We start from the raw sequence: 18,744 nt of genomic DNA on the forward strand, positions 1-18,744 counted from the left end.
TCAAACCTGTTCCTGTCCCCACAGCCCCTCAACGCCCCCACCTCTATTTCTGTCATGCCCCCCACCCCTGGGAGGGAAGTGCCAGGTAGGGCAAGGGCAGCTCCATGTGCGCTGGAGCAGCAAGTGCTGTGTGACTGAGACCTCGGTGGTGCTGCTGGGGGCAAGACCCCCACCCTCCCCATCTCAAACCCCCACCTCTATCCTCCAGTACAGCGGAGACCCCCACCTTCAGCATCCCCCTGGCAGACACACCCCTCAGACACCGTGCACGAGGGATTTAAACATTTATTAATTACCAAGTACCTTCAGCCCGCGTATCTCTGCTCCTCCTCGTCCTCGCTGCTGTCCTGGACCAGGTCGGGCTCCAAGGGGCTGCAAGCGGGGCAGATCATCCCCATCTCCCTCCAGCACCGCTCGCAGTACAAGGCAACGCAGTCGGGATTGGGGCAGTGCTCGTGCTGGGGAGTCTCGGGTGTCCTACACAAGGTGCATCTCTGGGGCAAGCAGCGCCGCAGCCAGGGCCAGCGCTGGCGACAGCGCTGCAGCAGCATTGTCCCCTGCGGAGAGGAGAGGACCTTGTGGGCTCGGCCACAGCGGCTGCAGGGTCAAGAGACTGTGGCCACCCCACCCAGCACCCCGTGTCCCTGTCCCCACTCACCAGCCCGGGTGGCTGCCGTGCTTGCCGGGCCACGCGCCCGCGCTGCAGGTACAATGAAGTCTTCCGCTGCAGCAGCAATCTATTGTACAGGAACAGCACTCGAGTCTTCTCCCTCTGTGCCAGCAAAGACCATCAGAGGTGGGTGGCTGGGGAGCCAGCCTACCCAAAACCGACCCCAGAACCCAGCCCCAGGCTGTGCCGAGCCCTCGGACTGCTCACCTTGGGGAAGTAGAAGGAGGCGATGGCGCGGCGCAGGCGGAACGGGTAGACCTGGACCAGGCAGAGCAGGACCAGCGCGCCCAGGGGCAGGAAGGTGTTCAGGTACTGCTGCCTCGTCAACCCCGTGGGCTGTGGCAAGCAGACTGGGGACATGGCACCGCTGTGAGCCCCCTGAGGCAGACCCTGGCCAGGCGTGGGGCTGGGGGGTTCCCGTCCCTGGCAGGAGCTTACTGAGGTTCGAGGTCTCCAGTTCGGTGTCCAAGGAGGTGTTGAGGGCCCCGATGGTGGAGCGCAGCAGATCTGCCATCAGGGATGCGCCCATCACGTTCACGGACAAGTGGTGGCTGGCTGTGGGGTGGGAGGATAGGGAGGCTGAGGAGGGGGTGGGAGGCCTGAGGGGGTCCCTGCATTGCTGAGGGGCATGGTAGGACCACGGGACCCTTCCAGGGGCGTGAGCTCACTTTGGTAGGAATACTCGATAAAGGAATGATGCTGGATGATGCTAAGAATGCTGAAGATGAAGTGGTCCAGGCCACAGACGAAAAGGAGGAAGAGCAGGAGTGGGATGCACCTGAGCACCTCCATCACCTGCAGGGAGCAGAGGAGCTGTCACAGCCTGCTGTCCCAGCTCTGACCCCCCTGATTACCCCCAGCCCCTCACCATATGCTGCAGCTCAAGACGCTGCACAACCGGCTTGCACGGGAAGATGAAAGATGAGGTCTCCTCCGGGAGCAGGGGCAGCAGCGTCTTCTTGTTCTGGGTGAGGGGCAGGGCGTTTGTCAGTGCAGACTCTGGGACACCCCACTGGGGGTGACAGGGCTGCCCTGCACCCCTTTCCCCCTGCCCAACCTGCTTCCTACGCCGGGCATCAATTTGACGGAAATAGGTGGTGATGTAGCAGTTGTCAAAGACAATGCTGTGACAGTATCGATAAGTGTACAGGAAAGCCCTGTGAGAGAGGATAGGTCTGGGGTGAAGGAGGCACTGGGTACAGCCTCCCCTGTCTTCATGTTCCCCCCTAGACCTGCTGCCAAAGAAAGCCCCCACCTCTCTGTGCCCCGCAGCTGGCACAGAGGTGTCACCCCCACCCCCTGACCATCCCAAAGCTCACGAGATGAAGACGAAGAGGAAGGTGAAGGACAGCAGCAGGCGGAAGAAGGAGACGGCCAGGCCCAGGCGGGCGCTTTCCAGCTGCAGCTGCGAGGTCACCTCCTCCTGCAGCTGCTGCATTATCTCGGCGCCCACCAGCATCTCATGGTGCTCCACCTATGGCAGAGAGGCCATGGGGCAGGGCAGGACCTGGCCCCCACCCTGGCCATGGGCAGAGGGGACAGGCACCCCCAGAATTGCCCAGGCACCCACCTGGTAGTCAATTCTGGCGCTGAATTCCTGGCTGAGGCTGTTAACGGAGCTGTTCACCCGGTCATACATGTAACCAAAGTTCCCATCCACGGGGATCCTCTTCTCACACCAGAGTTTCATGACTGCAGAGATGGAACAGGGATGGTGGCAGCTCTGGCTGCCGTGCCAGGGGCTGCAAGGGCAGGACTGGATCTGCCCCTGCCAGGGAGCACAGGGTCACCTACGTTTGACGGAACGGCACAAGAATCCAAACTGCATGGGCAGGCAGATGATGTGGCTGGCAAGGGGCACGACCACTTGGTTCATGCATCTCCTGTACATTCTCTCGAAATGCCGTGTGCAACGCTGCAGGCCCCTCTCAATCAAAGCTGGGGGGGGCAGGAACTCTCAGTTGCCTGTGAAGCTCCAGCCCCACTGGCCAAGTCCCAAACCCTCTGGGGACAGCCCTGGGGCTGGGGCAGCCCCCTCCCCATATCCTGCCAATCCCTGTCTGCCACACTCACTTTGACAACGAAGTTTGGTCTTTGTCTCATAGATCTGCTGGGTGCTGAGGGCCGGCTGGATGCCTGTGTTTAGGTGTTGCCTCAGGTCGTAGCCCTCCTTGCTGGCCACCTGCTCGTTCAGCTGCACGAAGGCACGCGAGACATTCTGCATCTCCATGTTGAGCTTATCCGCGCTCTTCTGCCAGGGCACACGCACAGGCAGAGGTTTGATCCTGCTCCTCCAGCCCCCCAGCACCCACCCCCCAGCCCCAGACTCCTCCTCACCACCAGCTTTTCCATGACTTGGCGCATGTGGCCTGTAGATACCTGCCAGAGATTTTTTGTGTGGTTCACCTGTAGCTCCACCACACAATCCATCGAGCGCTTTGTCTCCATCAGGTTGTACCAGAGGTTGGCCCCGGGCCCTGGTGGCAGCAGGGATGGTTCAGAGCTTGCCAGCTCCCAGGACCCCACTAGGGGACACAGGGATATGGGGACCCTACCATTGTAGATGGCAGCGAAGACAAAGGAGACAACATAGAGCCGACCCTCCTTTCCCAAGAACTTGGGGACCATGAGCAGGTTGGCACAGCGGAAGTGGGGGGACGTGGCCCAGCCCAAGGCAGTCACCCCTGTGCAGAGCAGAGAGCTGACCCCATGGTCCCACACAGAAACCCCTGAGGCTCCTGACGGTCCCCATCACCTCAGTCCCCTCCATGCCCCATCCTCACCTGTCAGCCCCCAGGTAAGCGTCAGCCTCTTTGTCTCTGACACGTCCAGAGGCAAGATGAGGAGATGGCAGAGCCCTGGAACACCCAACAATGCGTCCTGAGCTTCCAGTACCACCATTGCCATGCTGTGCCCGGCACCAGGACACACTCACCGAGGCCAAGGAGCATCCCAAAGCCGGCACCCAGGAAGGCCTTCCTGTAGCGATACTCGTCCGGCCGGCTCCAGAGGAACCGGCTGCACGGGCGAGGCAGCACCGAGGCGACCACTCGCTTCAGGACTGGGTGGAGAAGGAGGTGTCAGCCCTGCCCACTCTCACTGCCCACGGGCAGCCCTGGCTGGGAGAGGAGTGGGAGCAGAGCTCACTTGTGTTGGGGGGTTTCTGAGGACGGTGGGATTCTGCCCCAGAATTGATGCCGGTGGGATGCTCCAAGGAAGAGGGAACATGGCTGGGTGTCTGCGAGACCACCACCTCCTGCAGCTCTCTGTCCCTTGTCTCAGCTTGCTCCTCGTAGTCAACTTCGTGTCTGGCAGTGAGGAGACAAGTGTTGGGGACCAGCACCCCCAGTGCTGGAAGGGAAGGAGGACACTGTCATCCCCACTGCCAGTCCTCACCCGGAGAGCAACCCCTCGCTCTCCTCCTCCAGCTGGTCTTGCAGGCGGGTGGCCCTTCTGAAGGGGAGTCTCCGGTCCTTTATCATGTCCTTGATGCGCTGCAGCAGCCGCCGCCCTCGCTCCTGGCCCCCTCGCTCCTGCACAGCACCCAGCTGCAGCTCCGGTGTCTCCTCGTCACTGGAGTCCCTGCAGGGGCAGAGAAGGCAGGGGTGAGCTGCAGTCCCCACCATCTGCTGCAGCCCCCCCGGCTCGGGTGGGCTCCCAGCACCCCTCTGCTCACATCTCCTCCTCCCCAGCGTCTGGGAAGCTCAGGGGGGCCATGCAGACGGTGCAGATGTTCAGGGTTCTGTAGCACTCACTGCAATACAACCCTGAGGAAAATGGAGCTGTCAGGGAGGACGTGGAATTTTCTGGGGAGGGGGTCCCCAGGCTGGGGTCCCCAAGCTCCTACCTTCGCAGCCAGATGTCATGCAGGCAGTGAAACCCGGCTGCTCTGCCGTCCCACAGATCAGGCAGTGTCTGCGCTGGATACCCAAGCGGCGAGCGAGGCGGGCAAGGCGAGGGAACCTGCGAGCACAGAGCAAACGATCCATGGGGCAATGCCATCCCAGAGATCCTCGGCACAGACCCCCAGGGGTGATAGTGCCCTTTTCAGTCCTCTGGAAGAGCTTACCTGGACATCAGGATAAGGAAGAACCTGTTTTTCCCGGTATCAGCCAAATTCCGTGTGCCAGATTGGCGCAGGGCAAATATCAGCCATTCCCGCCGTGCCCGGATGATGTTGTGGAGGAAGACCAGGCGTTCCTGGCATGGAAGTGATGGGGTGAGAGCAGCTGGTGGCTGAGGGAGTGTAGAGGGACACACACACACACACGCACACAAGGGGCTTCCCACCTGCTCACGGGATGGGAAGTAGGCAGCACACACTGCCCGGCGCAGCCGTGCCAAGTAGGAACCGAAGACGCAGATGAAGAGCCAGACACCGTACAGGATTCCTGGTGGGAAAAAAATGAGTTATGTAGGGGGGGCACCCCCCTACACCCCCCACCCACCTGGGTCGTTGAGGGTGCAGCACCCCTGGTCTGCACACCTATGGTGATGTAGGTGCTGTGGTCGGGCTCCACAGGCTTGATGAGGCAGGCCTGGGACAGCACCGAGACCTTGCCCTCCTGCAGCGTGTTGAAGGCAGAGACAAGATCCTGGTAGATCTCACTGGTGTAGCCCGTCCCGTTGACATTGATGCTCATTGTTGATGGCCCTGTGGGTGAGCAGCTCAGACCTGGGGCCACCACACAGCCCTGACCCCCAGCCAGCAGAGCACCCAAGGGTGCTGCTCACCCCTGGCAATGATATCCGCGCTCAGCTGGTGCCGGAAGAGGTCAAGTAGCCAGAAAATGCTGTAGTCAACCAGGATGATGCTGAACCCCAGCAGCACATGGCGCAGGAACCCAAACAGCTGCACCCCATACTGGCGTCGCTCCTGCTGTGACAGCCACAGCGCACCTGGATGGCCAGGGGAGCACCATGAGGCTGTGTCAGGGGGCTCAGGTCTGGGCTGGGGGATACCCTCGGGAATGGGGCTGACCTGGGGGGATGTAGCGGCCCCTCTCCAATGACGACAGTGGCAGCACAGTGGGTTTGCCCTGCTCTGCACACTGCATGTCCAGCTCCACGAAGCGCCGCGTGATGTAAATGTTGTCAAAGGTGTCATCCCGCAGGTAGCGGCGCCGGTACTGAATCGCTCTGGGGGCACAGCAGGGCAGCTGAGCCCCTGCACACCAGGTCCTGTCCCCAGGGGTCACCAGAGCACTACTCACTTGTACCACAAGTAGAAGATGGCCAAGAAAGAGATGTAGGAGAATAACTCCAGGGCTCGGTGGTAGGGCTTCATGTGCTGCTTCACAGCCTCCATTATGTCAGCAGACACCTCCCCCAGGCTCTTGCTGGCATTAAGGTTGACACTGAAGTGATGCGCAACCGAGATGTTGAACTCAAATTCGGCGCGGACACGGTTCAGGGCATCCGTGAGGGCTGCAGAGGTGACAAGAGGTGCTGTGCTTTGTGGCCAGAACCAGAAGAGGGGCACAGAGAAGGACCCCTGACCCCCCCATGGCACTGGGATACTCACGGGCTGCGGCATTGATCCGGATGAAGGTCTGGATGTACCCAGGGATGGTGCAGAACACGGCAAGAACTGCAGAGAAGGGGATCTCTGCTATGGCTGGGCCCCCGTGATGGGGACAGATCTGCCCCATCACCCCATTAGCCCCCCCATGACAGAGGGACAGGGACTCACCAGTAGTTTTCAAGTAGCAGAGGGCCTTGAAAGTGTGGACAATATAGCAGAGGTGGTAGAAGATGGAGAGGGAGCGCTCACATCTGTCCTTGGCCTTGTCCATGTAGCGAAAGCAGCTACTATGGGGTGTCCCCAGCTCACGGTTACACACTTTACCAGCCATCGCCAGCCACACCCAAACGTTGCGCAGGGCCCGGGCTGTGGGCAGAGTAGACATTGGAGACGGGGATGGGCTGAAAGGAGAGTGGGGGGTGCTAGGGGTGGGGACACCCCCGGGGACCCTGCTCACCAACGTGTCTGATGGAGTCTATGATGGAGCGGATGGACTTACGGACCCGGTCACCCACCACCTTGGCGTTCTGGCCAATCTCCTTGATTTTCTTCTGCACGTCTGCAGAGAGAGGAGACACCTGAGCATACTCTAAAGAGTGAAGGTAGCCTGAGGCTGTCTGTGGCTCCCCCAGGAAGGGCCCCTCCAGTTCCTCCACCATTCCCCAGCCCCCTGCTCACTCAGCAGTGGCTCTTTGGCTCGTTGCAGCTGCTCGATCGTCTGGTTTTGGGCCAGTTCAGCCCCACATGACAGTGCCTTGGCGACCTGGGAGATGTTGTGCAGGAGATTGACACCAGGGCCTTGCATGGTCAGGCACAGCGCCAGCATCATGATCATCATCTTCCCCTCCTCTGTGAAGACAGGGCAGTCCTGGGGCTCAGCCAGGAGCCAGCACCCCCTGGCACCCCCAGCTCCCAGCCCAGGACCCATGGCTGCTCACTGGTGAAGAAGTGTGGCAGTGCCAGCAGCACAATCATCCTTGTCTTCATGGAGAAGGCCATGCCCAGGCCCAGCCCCGCGCCCAGGAGGATGGTAATGCTCAGGCAGTACCAGACATTGTGGCCCTGCACCAGCAGCACCAGAGCCCCATAAATGCAGGCCAGAAACAGGCCCAGGGTGAGGCCGCCGAGGCTGCGAGCGAACTGCTGGGCCTTGTTCTGACCCTCTGGCCAGCGCTTGGCCCCAGGCCGCTGCTGGGCCTGGTTCTTTTGCTGGCCCCTCCGGGCCCTCAGAGCATTGCCCAACTCTGAGACCAGCCTCATGCTGAGGCCCCTGCTGCTCCCTCCAGCTTCCTCTTGCTGGGATAACAGCAGACAGAGTGAGCAGTTTCCAACGTGCTGCTTGCAAGGGTCTCGCCGTTGGCAGTTCCTGCGTGACAGTTTCCGTTGTCTTCAGAACGCTTCAGCGGTTTCAGTTGAACTCTGTCGCAGTGGGTGTTGCTCACCCTGACGTTCGTCTTCCAAACAGAGAAATTCAGTGTAATTAGGTGTCAGTAATTGCAGCTTTGATAAGCCTCAGCAGCTGGAGAGAGAAGAAACTTGAGCCAATACATCAGTGGGGACCAGAGCCCACGGAACACTGAACACACAGACCAGGGACACACAACCAGGAGATGGAGAGGAACAAACAAGGCCAAAAGGGCAAAGTGGGAAGCTCACGACCACCGAGTCAAGAAACCCACTGACCCAAAAGGAGAAAACTGAGCATGCAGCCTAATTAGCGTGAGAAGTGAGAGAATCATTTAAAATAGAAAATACTAATTAATACTAATTAATGAGAAACTGTGTAACTCGCAGACCATGAATGTTTAATACTTGTTTGCTAAAGTGTAGAAATAATGAACAGTTTGCTTATTGGGGGTTGCACTGGGGATTGACCCCTGGCACAGAACTGAAAATAAATCAAATCCCTCAGCTCTGGATGGGATTGGCCTCTTGCACACCAGGAGATGGAACCCATTTCAGGACATTTTGGTGACCCAGATGGGATGGCCATAAAGCCTTGCTTGGATCATCTTCCTGCACCCAGTAATGGAGAATGGGATCGAGCAGGACTCCTGCAGTGTCTTGGGCTGCGAGTGGTGCTGGAGGGAGGTGGGAACTTGTGTCTTGCTGGTTGTCCCACAGATCTCAGCCTTCTCCAGGACAGCAGCAAGGAGGGGGCCCCAGAAATGACAACTGCAACCCCCATGCATGGCATGAATTGGGGTCTGTGGGATGCATCTGCCAGGGGGCTGGAAGGGGGTGTTGGAGTGTGTAAAACAGAATGCAGAAATAGAATTAAAACCTTTACATAAATTAAAGTATATTAAGCCACTCATACATGAAATAGAGGTGTAAGCTTAAGTTTTAAGTAAGTTTAAGTAAGAATATATTTTAAAGTGCCTTAAAGAGCAAAAGCCTTAGAATTTAGTGTGAAAAACAACCTTCAAAAACAAGCTTCAGTGAGAGCTCAAAAACATAGTTCTAGACATAATAAAAATATAGTAATAATATTGCTTACATTCTTCAGATAGAACAGAGAGGTTATGTGAGCAAGTTATGTGTAAACTTGCATATTATAAAACTAGAATTCTAATAGGTTTAGAAGAAATGCTTCAGATTCGTGTTTTTAAGTCATTGGATAATTTGTAAATAAAAATCCGTGTATTAGAGTGAGAGCTCTCTCGATTTCTCTTTCTCCACCATCATCATCACTACCACCACATGAAAGAAGAAGAGGAAGAACAAGAAGAAAAGAACAGAAGAAGAAAAGACCAGGGAGCATCTGCCTCTGCTCAAGACTGTACCAGGCTAGGCTGCAACTTCCACCTCTGCTCAGGGCTCTGTGCTGGAGCTGCTGCTCCTGCCTCTGCCCAGGACTTTATACCAGGGAGCTGCTTCTATTCGGAACTGTATTCCAGAAAGTTTTTAGCACGGACTTTAACTCTTTGGACTCTTTGTCTTTTGAAATTGATGTACCTTTACAATAATCAACTTTACAGCAACCACCAAATGCTCTGCTCTTTTGAAGACCTAAACCCATGACAATCTCGACAAGGGGGTGTAGGGGGGATGGAAGTGGGGGGGTCTTCTGTGTGTGGCTAGGTGAAGGTGGGGCTGTGTGGTGTCTGGGTAATGAGGGTAGGGGTCTCTGCTGTCTGGGATGATGAAGATGAGGGTCTCTGCTGCACGAGGAGAGAAAGGCAGGGGTGTCTGGAGTACGGGCTGGTGACAGTGGGGTGTCTCTACTGTGATGTGGGGGTCTCTGCTGCCCTGGGGGATGGGGCTCTGCCATCCGGGGTGGTGAAGGTGAGGGCCTTCAGTGTACAGGATGATGAAGGAGAGGTCTCCAGAGCATGAGTTTGTGAAGGTGGGTGCCTCTGCTCTCCTGGGAGGTGAAAGTGGGGGTCTCCACTCTACGGGATGATGAGGGCAGGGGTCTCGGGATGGGCAGCAGCACCACCACTGCTCTCTCAGCCGCGGTACCCCCGGCCAACACCAACCCCTCTCGGTACACAAGGAGCCGCCCCCGCCCCGCCCCGGGCTGGGCGGTGCCGGAGGAGCGGAACGGGGCCACGGGGCGGCAGGGAAGTTCCGCCCCCGGGCCGGGCCGGGCGAGGTCGGTGCCGGTGCCGGTGCCGGTGCCGGGCCATGCACAACGAGAGTCTGCGGGGCAGCGCGGCCCGGCGGAGCCATGGGGGCGATGGGGCCGCGGCTGCTGCTCGCCACGGGGCTGCTGCTCGCCGCTAGCACCGGGAGCGCTGCAGGTGAGCGGGGAACTGGGGTCCCGAGTGGGGGGTCGGGGGTCGGTGGGGACCGCGGCTCGCCCCGGCTCGGGGCATCGCGGGGATACCCACGGGGAGCGGCCTGGGAGGACCGGGATGGGATCGGGAGTGGTAGCCCCTCTGGAAGCTCGTTGCCCCCTCCCCAGGATGTCCGGTGTGTCCTCCCGGTACGCGCGGTGACCCCTCCCCGGTACGCTCGGCGCGCCTCCCGGGATGCTCGATGACCCCTCCCGGGATGCTCGGGGATCTCTCCCCGGGACGCTCGGTGCTTCCCCGGCACCGCGGTTCTGTCCAGCCGCCGGGACTCGGAGCTCCCCGGGCTGGTGGGGCCGTGGGGAGCGGGGTTTGCGTACCCCCTCCGGCATCTCCCGGGCCCTGGGCGGGCAGGGATTCCCCAAAAGCTGAGCCAGCCGAGCCGCGCTCCCAGCCCTGCCCAGTCTCTGTGCTGGTTGTACTGGGCAGCCGGCCGAGGTGATGCAAGGCTTGGCCGAGGAGCCCATCCCGTCCTCCTGCACCCCCCAAACAGGGAGGCACCCCGCAGGCTCTGCTGGGAGCCGTGCCCTTGGCTGCCGTGAGGTGAATGTGGGGGTCCCTGTTACTGCTTCCCACCTGTCCTGGTGGGCTGCAGTGGGTGACGGCAGGGGGCAATGGGTGACCGGGAGGGTCCGGAGTGCAGGCTGGAGGGTCTGGGATGTGGTGGGTGACCGTGGGGGTCTGGGATGTGGTGGCTGACTGCGGGGATCTGGGATGTGATGAGTAACGCAGTGGTGACACGGTGGCCCCGGGCCCTGTGCAGGTGACAGCTCACAGCAGCACAGTGAAGAATTAGGACACTCCTGGTCAGTGACCCCGTGGGTCCTGAGGGATAACCGGACACTCAGCTTGGCAGAAGCGACCCAGGTGAGCCCCCGCCCACATCCCTGGGGTCCCCCACACTTGTGACAGTGTCGTGGGGGCTGCCTGCATGTTACCTCCCCCTGCCCTCTTTTCAGTGCAGGACATGCTGTGTCTTGGCACCGCATCCCCAGGAGTCCCAGCACCCAGAACCCCTGGCGTGCCAAAAGCAGTGGGGAGGGGGGTCCTCAGTAAATCCGCCTTCCTCTCCTGGTGCTGGGAGGGACCTTTCTGGGTCGGGGCTGGGGCGGAAGGGCCCAGCCCACCCCAAGGCTGTTGGGAGTCTCTCCAATGTTTCCGCCGCGCTACACCGGGCAGGAAGAGCGGGGGGAACGGGGTGGGGGCCCCGCTCGGTCCAACCCCTCTTTCCCCGACACAATGAGCCCGAGAGGGAGGGACGCTTCCTGCGGGGTGGGCAAGGCATCCCTTCCGACCTCTCCCTCCGGGCACGCGCCAGGGCCAGGCGGGTCCCGGTGCTTCTGAGGGTGCGTGGGGACGGGGCAGCTTGGGTCAGGGGGTACCCCCTTAACCGTGGCCTGTGGCAGGGGGGGTTCCCCGCCCGTCTGGCAGTCCTGCTGGAGCTGGAGGGGATGAGGCTGCTGCTGGAGCTGGAGCAAAACTGGTGAGTCTGTGATTCTGGGGGCAATAGTAGGGAGTGGGATGGAGCTCCTGGACTCAAGCAGTGTTGGGGTCCTCCTAGGACCCTGGGGCTTTGTCTCTATCCATGGTGCACTCAGAGTGGGGATCCCTTATTCTCTGTCTCCATCCATGGCACAGGTGGGGTGGGGTCCCGGGTTGCACCCATAGCAGGGTGGGAGGTGGTGGGTCCTCCCTTCCTGCCCGAGTGTACTCAGGGCAGGGTGAGCTGGGCGTCCCTGCTGTGGGGTGACACAAGTCTCTGGCAGGGAGCTGGTGCAGGGCACCGGGGTGCTGCTCTATTACCTGCCTGATGGCACACGGGTGATCCAGGAGCCCAGCAAGCAGGTATGGCTTCAGGCATAGCTGTCACCTGTGGTGTCCCCAGTCTATCCCTGTTCCCCAGGGGGACCCCAGCCTGGGGCTGGATCCTGAGACCTCTTGTCTGCTGCAGGAGCACTGCTGCTACCAGGGGACAGTTCAGGGTTTCCCCGGCTCCTGGGCCAACCTCTGTGCCTGCACTGGACTCAGGTGAGCCCCCAAGGCCAGTGATCTGTGAGCCCACTCCCGCTGGGCTGATGATGGGACAGGCTCCATATTCCAGCTCCTCTGTCCTTCTTCAGTGGCTGCCTCCGGCTGTCAGACACCAGGAGCTACACACTGGAGCCAGACACCAGCAGCCCCCCAGGGCCACACGTGGCATCCCACCTTCGGGTCCAGCTGGAGCCACAGAGCTGCAGGCAGGGCCCCCGCCCTGGGCCAGAGGCAACAGAGCCCCTCTGGCCACAGAGGGTAGGTCACCCAGGGGTTTTACCCCACAGAGTGTCTCTGTATCAGCACTCTGACCTCTCTCTGTCCCCAGGGCAAGCGGGCAGCGGCAGAGCAGCGCTTTGTGGAACTGGTGATGGTGGTGGACCACGCTGCGGTGAGTACTGGGCAGTGTCCCCAGAAGAGGGGCTGCCCTTCCCACGGCCACCCCTCTGAGCCCTCTCCCTGTTTCCCCAGTTCCAGAATTACCCCAGCCTACAGCGTGTTCACACTCGCACCCTGGAAATAGCCAGCCAGGTGGATGTGGTGAGTCACCGTGGGGTCTGTCCCTCCCAGCCCAGTGCCTGCCTGTGCCCTTGGTGCTGCAGTGCTGGGGGAGCTCTGACCCCTCTGTGCCCCCCCAGTTCTTGCGCCCACTGGGAGTGCGGGTGGCCCTGCTGGCAGTGGAGATCTGGAGCGAGGGCAACAAGATCACGGTGGGCAGCAGTGCCCGGGCTGTGCTGGAGCGGTTCCTGCGCTGGCGCCGGGAGGAGCTGCTGCCCCAGCTGCCCCACGACAATGCCCAGCTCCTGACGTGAGTGGGGGACAGGGTGGGGACAGACGGACGAGGCCGCAGCAGCCCCCCAACCCCCTGTGCTCTCTCCCCAGGGGTGCCCACTTTGATGATGTCTCAGTGGGGATATCGACTCAAGCCTCCATGTGTTCCCCCACACGCTCCGGGGGGGTCAGCATGGTCGGTATCTCTGTCCCCACACCCTGTCCTCCCACCACCTGCCCACCCTGACCCTACTGTCCCACAGGACCACTCCATCAGTGTCCTTGTCATCGCCTCCACCGTGGCCCATCAGCTGGGGCACAACCTGGGCATGCGCCACGACAGCACCGGGCGTTTCTGCGACTGCGGCGACCTCCGGCACGACCGCAGCTGCATCATGGCACCGCCTACGGGGTGAGGGCAGCGGGAAAGCCTTCGGTGGGGCTGGGGCCAAGCCCCCTCTCTACCTCACGGGCCCCTTCCTGGCTGCTCTGCAGGTTGACACCTGGCTTGAGCTTCAGCAACTGCAGCCAGCAGGACCTGGAGCACAGCCTGCAGCAGGGCCAGGGCTGGTGCCTCTCCAACGTCCCCGAGCCCCAGCTCCTGACTGGGAGCCCCACCTGCGGGAACCACTTTGTAGAGCTGGGCGAGGAATGTGACTGCGGCCTCAGCGTGGTACGGGGGGCTCTTGGCAGGCCTAAAGCCCTGAAGGCACCCCCTTTCTCCATGGCTCTGCCCAGGCGTGTCTGGGGCTGGCAGGGTGGTTTTCAGCACCCAGCTGGTGCTGGTAGCACCCTCTGACTGCAACCCCTCTACCACAGGAGTGCACCGATCCTTGCTGCAACAGCAGCTCCTGCCAGCTGATGCCAGGGGCCATGTGTGCCACCGAGGACACCTGCTGCCAGGACTGCCAGGTGTGCGGGGATGGGCACCCATGGCATGGGCACACCAGCCGCTCCCTATGGTGGGCGAGTCCCCCACTCACCCCGTTTATCTGACCATGTTCCCCCACAGCTGCGCCATGCTGGACACATGTGTCGGGAGCTGCTGGGCGAGTGTGACTTGCCCGAGTTCTGTGATGGGGTCTCACGGCACTGCCCCCCTGACACCTTCCTCCAGGATGGGCAGCCCTGTGCCAGCGGGCGGGCACGCTGCTACAGTGGGGCCTGTGCCACCTATGAGGAGCAGTGTCAGCAGCTGCTGGGGCCAGGTAGAGCAGGGCTGGGATGGGGTGCTGGGGGCTAGGTAGGGGTGCTGAGGGTCTCTGCCCCCACTGCAGGTGCCAGTCCTGTCTCCAGCTCCTGCATGGCTGCCCTGAACACAAGAGGGGATGAACGTGGGCACTGCGGGCAGTTCCCCAACGGCTCCTATGCCACCTGCACACAGCAGTGAGTGAGCTCCCCATCCTTCTCCATGGCCCCCTTGCCATGCCCCCTGCCCTGACCGCTCTGTCCCTGCAGGGACATCAGCTGTGGGATGCTGCAGTGCCAGCGCAGCAGCTCCCGTGGGGACAGCCCAGAAGGGTCATGCCAGGGGACGCCCCTGCCTGGGGACAAGGATGTGACCGATGTGGCCATGGTGCTGCCTGGCACCACCTGTGGCCCCGGGAAGGTGAGCAGTGAGGCAACAGGGAAGGGACCGGGAGGGATCTCCCAGTGCTGACACCCCATCCTCCACAGATGTGCCTCCAGCACCGGTGCCAGGACATCTCCATGCTGGGTGACCAGCAGTGCCAGAGCAAATGCCATGGGCATGGGGTGAGTGCAGGGCTGGGGAGTGGGTGCTGGCAGTGGGGATCTGCCCCTCAGGGGCTGAGCTCAGCCGGTGTCACCCACTCAGGTGTGCAACAACCACGGGCACTGCCATTGTGAGCGGGGCTGGGCCCCCCCAACCTGTGACAGCCCCGGCGTGGGCGGCAGCCAGGACAGCGGCCCTGCCGGCCTTGAGCGAGGTGAGGGACAAGGCAAGCGCAGAGAATGGGGCTTTGTGCGGGTGTCGGGGGGGTGATGGGCACGGAGGAGGCTGACGTGCTGCTCTCTCGCAGGAGGAAGCGCCCTGCCCACGGCCCTGCTGCTGAGCGCACTGCTGGGGCTGGCACTGGCACTGGGGCTGTGCCGTGCCCGCCGTGCTGGCCTGCACAAACGCCTCTGCCAGCTTGGCAAGGGCACCTCCTGCCAGTACAGGTACTGGGGATGGGGGGCATGTGGGGGGCACATCGGGGATGTGTGGGGGGCACGCGGGTGTTGGCACGCTCGCCTCTGCATGCGTGTGCCGAGGCACACAGATGGCACACAGGTGCCACACTCAACTCTGCATGCATGTGCCGTGGCACACAGGTGACACATTCACCTTTACATGCGTGTTGTGATACGCAGGTGGCACATACACCTCTGCATGTGTGTTGTGACACACAGGTGGCACACACACCTCTGCATGTGTGTGCCGTGGCACATCATTGGCCGGCACAACTCTGCTCATGTGTACTATGACACACAGGTGGCACACTCAGTTCTGCATGCATGTGCCACCACGGCAGGCACCAGAGCCGCCTGCATGTGAGCTCGCATGTGTGTAGCAGTGCGGTGCATGCCTGTGCACACACACGCACACGTGTGTTCCCCATGGAGCGCTGTGTCCCTGCAGAGTGACCGTCCGTGTGTGTGTGTGTGTGTGTGTGTGCATCCGCAGCGCAGGTCACAGCCCCATCGTGCACCTTGGCCCCACATCCCCGCGGCTCCTCTCACCACTGCCCCCCAGCCCCAGGCTGAGCCCCCCACTCTTCTCCCCACAGTGCTGAGACCCGGGAGCAGTTCCTGGGTCCCGGAGCCGCAGACGGCTGGAGCGGGTAACGTCACCGCCGGCGCCTGGGCGTGGGGCTGTCCCCGAGCCATCCTGCTTCGCAAGGCCTCCGGTGCTGCGCTCTTCCCCTGGCAGTGCCCGTGGGGTGTGGGGCAGCCCCGGGGTGCGGGGTGTCGCATCTTCCAGCGCCGAGGGGTTCGTTTCTCTTGGGCTTCTGCTGGTGTTGGTGTCGCACGGTCGCCATGCGGGGTCCCCCAAGTGCCCAGAGTGAGCAGGGTCTCATCCTGCATCTTCCCTGCAGGATCTCGCAGCCAGAGCCCCGGTCGGGCAGCAGCCAAGGTCCCCCTGCACGTCCCCGACCCCCGCAGTGGCGTCAGGCCACGGAGCTGCAGGTCATGCATGGCAGCAAGGTGAGGATGGTGGTGATGGAGGCAGTGGGTGATGAGTTCACTCTGGTCCTGGGGTGCCAGCTCAGAGCATCTCATGTGTGGGATCCCACTCCTTGGCACCCTGGAGCAGCCTGGCACGGCCACTTGGCATGACCGCTGCTCACTGGGATTGGTGCCTGTCCCAGCCAGGGCTGGGCCCCAGAACTGTGCATTGAGGGGGGGTCTCTGTCTCTGCCTGGCGGGAGGGGGGTCTCCGCATGCTGCATGGCTTGTCCCCCCTCTCCCTCTCTCCGCAGCCGGCTGCCCTCGGCTCAGCCCGGCCTGATCCGCCCTCCCGGCCTCTCCCGCCGGACCCTGTGCCCAAGGTAACGCCCAGGCGGGGGTGGGGGTCTCTCAGCCCACCCAGGACCCACTGCATGTCTGGCTGCGCTCCAGCTCTCGGGGACTTCTGTGACACGGCTGTCCCCAGAACCCCTCCTGCCCAGCGGGAGGCTGGTTCCCGTGCTCGCCCACTTGTCCCCCTTCTGTCTCACTGTCCCTCTCTCCCTGGCCAGGCCCCCCCCTCGGACAGGCCGCCCCCCCCCACACGCCCGCTGCCTGCGGACCCTGTGCTGCTGAGCCCTCAGGTAACGGCAGCAGCACCTGCGTGTGGGGCAGGAGGCCAATTCCGACCCCCTGAGCCCACCGGGGGGTCAGCCCATGACCGAGCCCTGACACCCCCATGCCCTTGCAGCCCCCAGGTCCAGCCAAGCCCCCCCCACCACAGCGGCCGCTGCCCTCAGACCCCCTGGGCCCTTCAGTGCCCCGCAGCGAGAGTCCCTCTGGGCACCCCTATGTCACCGTGGTGCCTGCCAGGTGAGCACGGGGGGACAGGATGGGGTGGGAGGTCTAAGGGGGGGTTTGTAGGGGCTGTGGGGTGCCAGGATGTGGGCCTGCAGAGGCCAGAGGGGAGTGTGGGTGGGGGAGAGAGGACAAATCAGGGGGCAGGGTCGGGAGGGAGAGGAGAAAGGTGGGGTCAGGGTGGGGATCCAGAGGAGAGGACGTGGGGAGCTGCAGGGGGAAGTTATGCGGACCCCACCCTCACCCCATCGCCCTCCCTTGTCCTCCCAGGCCCGCCCCGGCCCCGCCAGAGGCCTGAGCCGCAGGCAGAGAATGCGCAGCGCTGGATCCGCGGGGAAGGCCGGGCCTCGCCGCCTGCTTTTTCTCCCGCCACGTCAATAAAAGGGCTGTGAGCCGCCTCTGTGCTGCCTCCGCCGCACCGGGACCGGGGCATCGAGAGCGGCAGCGGGGGGAGCGGGACGGAACTACAACTCCCGGCAGGCCCTGCGCCGGAAGGGGCTCCCGAGAGCCACCGCCCCCTAGCGGGGACAGCGCGCAGCTGCAGCGGGGGCGGTGTCCCGGGGGGCCACGTGGGCACGGGGCGGGGTGAGGGGACACGGGGCGACACGAGCGTGGGCACGTGTGTGTGTGCAAGAGCCCGTGTGTGGGCACGTGTGTGTGTGCAAGAGCCCGTGTGTGGGCACGCAGGTGTGCGAGAGCTGCTCTGCGGGCACACACGTGTGCGAGAGCTGCCCTGTGGGTTTGTGCACACACGTGTGCGAGAGCTGCCCTATGTGCACACACAAGATGCCCTAGGGGTTTGTGCACACGCGTGTGTGAGAGCTGCCTGGTGGGCAGTGACACGCGTGGGCAGGAGCTGCCCCACGTAGGAACACGCGCATGGGCAAGAGCTGTTCGTGGGCAGTAACGTGTGCAGGGACTCTTCTGTGTTCACAGACACACATGAGGATAAGGGATTCCACAAACATGTGCACAAACATGTGCAAGGGCTGCTCAGCCTGTGTGGGCACGTGTGTCTGTGTGTGTGTAAGAGCTGCCTGGTGAACAGAACTGTGTAAGTGTGCAAAAGCTGCCCTGCGTGCATGGACACGCGAATGAAGAGGGGCTGACACAAACAGACACATGTGCAGGAGCTGCCCTGAGGGCTCGGGCACACTCGTGGGAAGAAGCTGTCACAAACATGGACGTACACGTGTGCAGGAGCTGACTTCTGGGCAGGAAGACACATTGGCAGGAGCTGCCACACACATGGGCATGTGTGTGTGTAAGAGCTGCCCTGTGGGTTTGGATACACACGTGCAGGAGCTGTCCTGTGTGCATGGGCAGGAGCTGCCACACGTGTTTGAGCAGGAGTTGTTTTCTGGGCAGGAGCATGTGTGTAAGCTGCCTGCTAGACCACAGGGATATGTGTGTGTGCTGTGTGCTCATCACATGCGTGTGCAGGAGCTGTTCTTGAGGGCAGGGACCCACACCTGAACAGGAGCAGCCTCACACATGGGCACAGGTTTGCAAGAGCTGCTCTATGTGGGGACAGATGTGGGCATGAACACGTGTGGGCATCACACACTAGGGTACACAAGTGTGCAAGAGCTGCGTGGTGGGCAGGGATGTGAATGTGTGCAGAGGCTGCTCTGAACGCAGGAACACGTGTGTGTGCAGGGGCTGCTCTGTGGGCACGTGTGAAAAGTGGCTGCCATGCACATGGGCACATGCGTGGGCAGGTGCTGCTACACACGTGTGTGCAAGAGCTGCCCTATAGGCTTGGACACGGGTGTCACACATGAGCAGGAGCTGTCACACGTGAACACACGTGTCTACAGTAGCTGTTCTGAGGACACAGACACACACACACACGTGTGCGAGAGCTGCCTGGTGGGTAGGGGACACGTATGGCAGCAACTGCCACCAACATGGGCACATGTGTG

The 18,744-nt window shown here is 61.8% G+C and overlaps 3 protein-coding genes across 10 annotated transcripts; 1 reads left to right on the forward strand and 2 right to left on the reverse strand.

Annotated features, from left to right (window-relative positions):
- Positions 1-305: 305 nt before the first annotated feature.
- On the reverse strand, positions 306-3,621 carry DCST1 (DC-STAMP domain containing 1). The gene is made up of 15 exons (XM_014889319.2): positions 3,606-3,621; positions 3,454-3,528; positions 3,226-3,354; positions 3,008-3,147; positions 2,744-2,921; positions 2,465-2,608; positions 2,241-2,362; positions 1,990-2,144; positions 1,728-1,827; positions 1,539-1,634; positions 1,339-1,465; positions 1,109-1,225; positions 878-1,020; positions 659-772; positions 306-557 (listed from the first exon to the last, which is right to left on the reverse strand). Exons 1-15 carry the CDS (start codon positions 3,619-3,621, stop codon positions 306-308), a joined length of 1,908 nt encoding a protein of 635 aa, XP_014744805.2.
- Positions 3,622-3,725: 104 nt separating this feature from the next.
- DCST2 (DC-STAMP domain containing 2) lies at positions 3,726-7,454 on the reverse strand. The gene is made up of 15 exons (XM_088181000.1): positions 7,133-7,454; positions 6,873-7,043; positions 6,652-6,753; positions 6,363-6,560; positions 6,195-6,260; positions 5,884-6,097; positions 5,652-5,809; positions 5,405-5,569; positions 5,157-5,324; positions 4,961-5,061; positions 4,740-4,870; positions 4,518-4,633; positions 4,347-4,437; positions 4,067-4,252; positions 3,726-3,978 (listed from the first exon to the last, which is right to left on the reverse strand). The coding sequence occupies exons 1-15, from the start codon at positions 7,452-7,454 to the stop codon at positions 3,726-3,728; spliced, it is 2,442 nt and encodes an 813-aa protein (XP_088037126.1).
- A 2,304-nt stretch (positions 7,455-9,758) lies between these two features.
- ADAM15 (ADAM metallopeptidase domain 15) lies at positions 9,759-17,225 on the forward strand. Of its 8 annotated transcripts, none has more exons than XR_015808839.1 (25): positions 9,759-9,940; positions 10,755-10,858; positions 11,398-11,474; positions 11,758-11,836; positions 11,943-12,019; positions 12,112-12,280; positions 12,351-12,413; positions 12,494-12,562; positions 12,661-12,830; positions 12,905-12,989; positions 13,057-13,205; positions 13,289-13,466; positions 13,613-13,705; positions 13,806-14,001; positions 14,071-14,179; positions 14,252-14,402; positions 14,471-14,548; positions 14,631-14,742; positions 14,836-14,974; positions 15,583-15,785; positions 15,892-16,000; positions 16,276-16,344; positions 16,534-16,605; positions 16,713-16,834; positions 17,090-17,225. XR_015808839.1 is itself a non-coding variant. In XM_088180962.1 (25 exons), exons 1-25 carry the CDS (start codon positions 9,868-9,870, stop codon positions 17,115-17,117), a joined length of 2,625 nt encoding a protein of 874 aa, XP_088037088.1. In that variant the 5' UTR covers positions 9,759-9,867; the 3' UTR covers positions 17,118-17,225. The 8 variants fall into 8 exon arrangements, 6 of the variants coding, with proteins under 6 accessions (XP_088037088.1, XP_088037090.1, XP_088037089.1 ...); XM_088180962.1 differs by having other exon boundaries at positions 15,583-15,636; XM_088180964.1 differs by lacking the exon at positions 16,276-16,344 and having other exon boundaries at positions 15,583-15,636.
- The last annotated feature ends 1,519 nt before the right edge of the window (positions 17,226-18,744 follow it).

Source organism: Sturnus vulgaris, chromosome 31 (genome assembly GCF_052056855.1).
Source record: "Sturnus vulgaris isolate bStuVul1 chromosome 31, bStuVul1.hap1, whole genome shotgun sequence".
Classification (NCBI taxonomy): Eukaryota; Metazoa; Chordata; class Aves; order Passeriformes; family Sturnidae; genus Sturnus; species Sturnus vulgaris.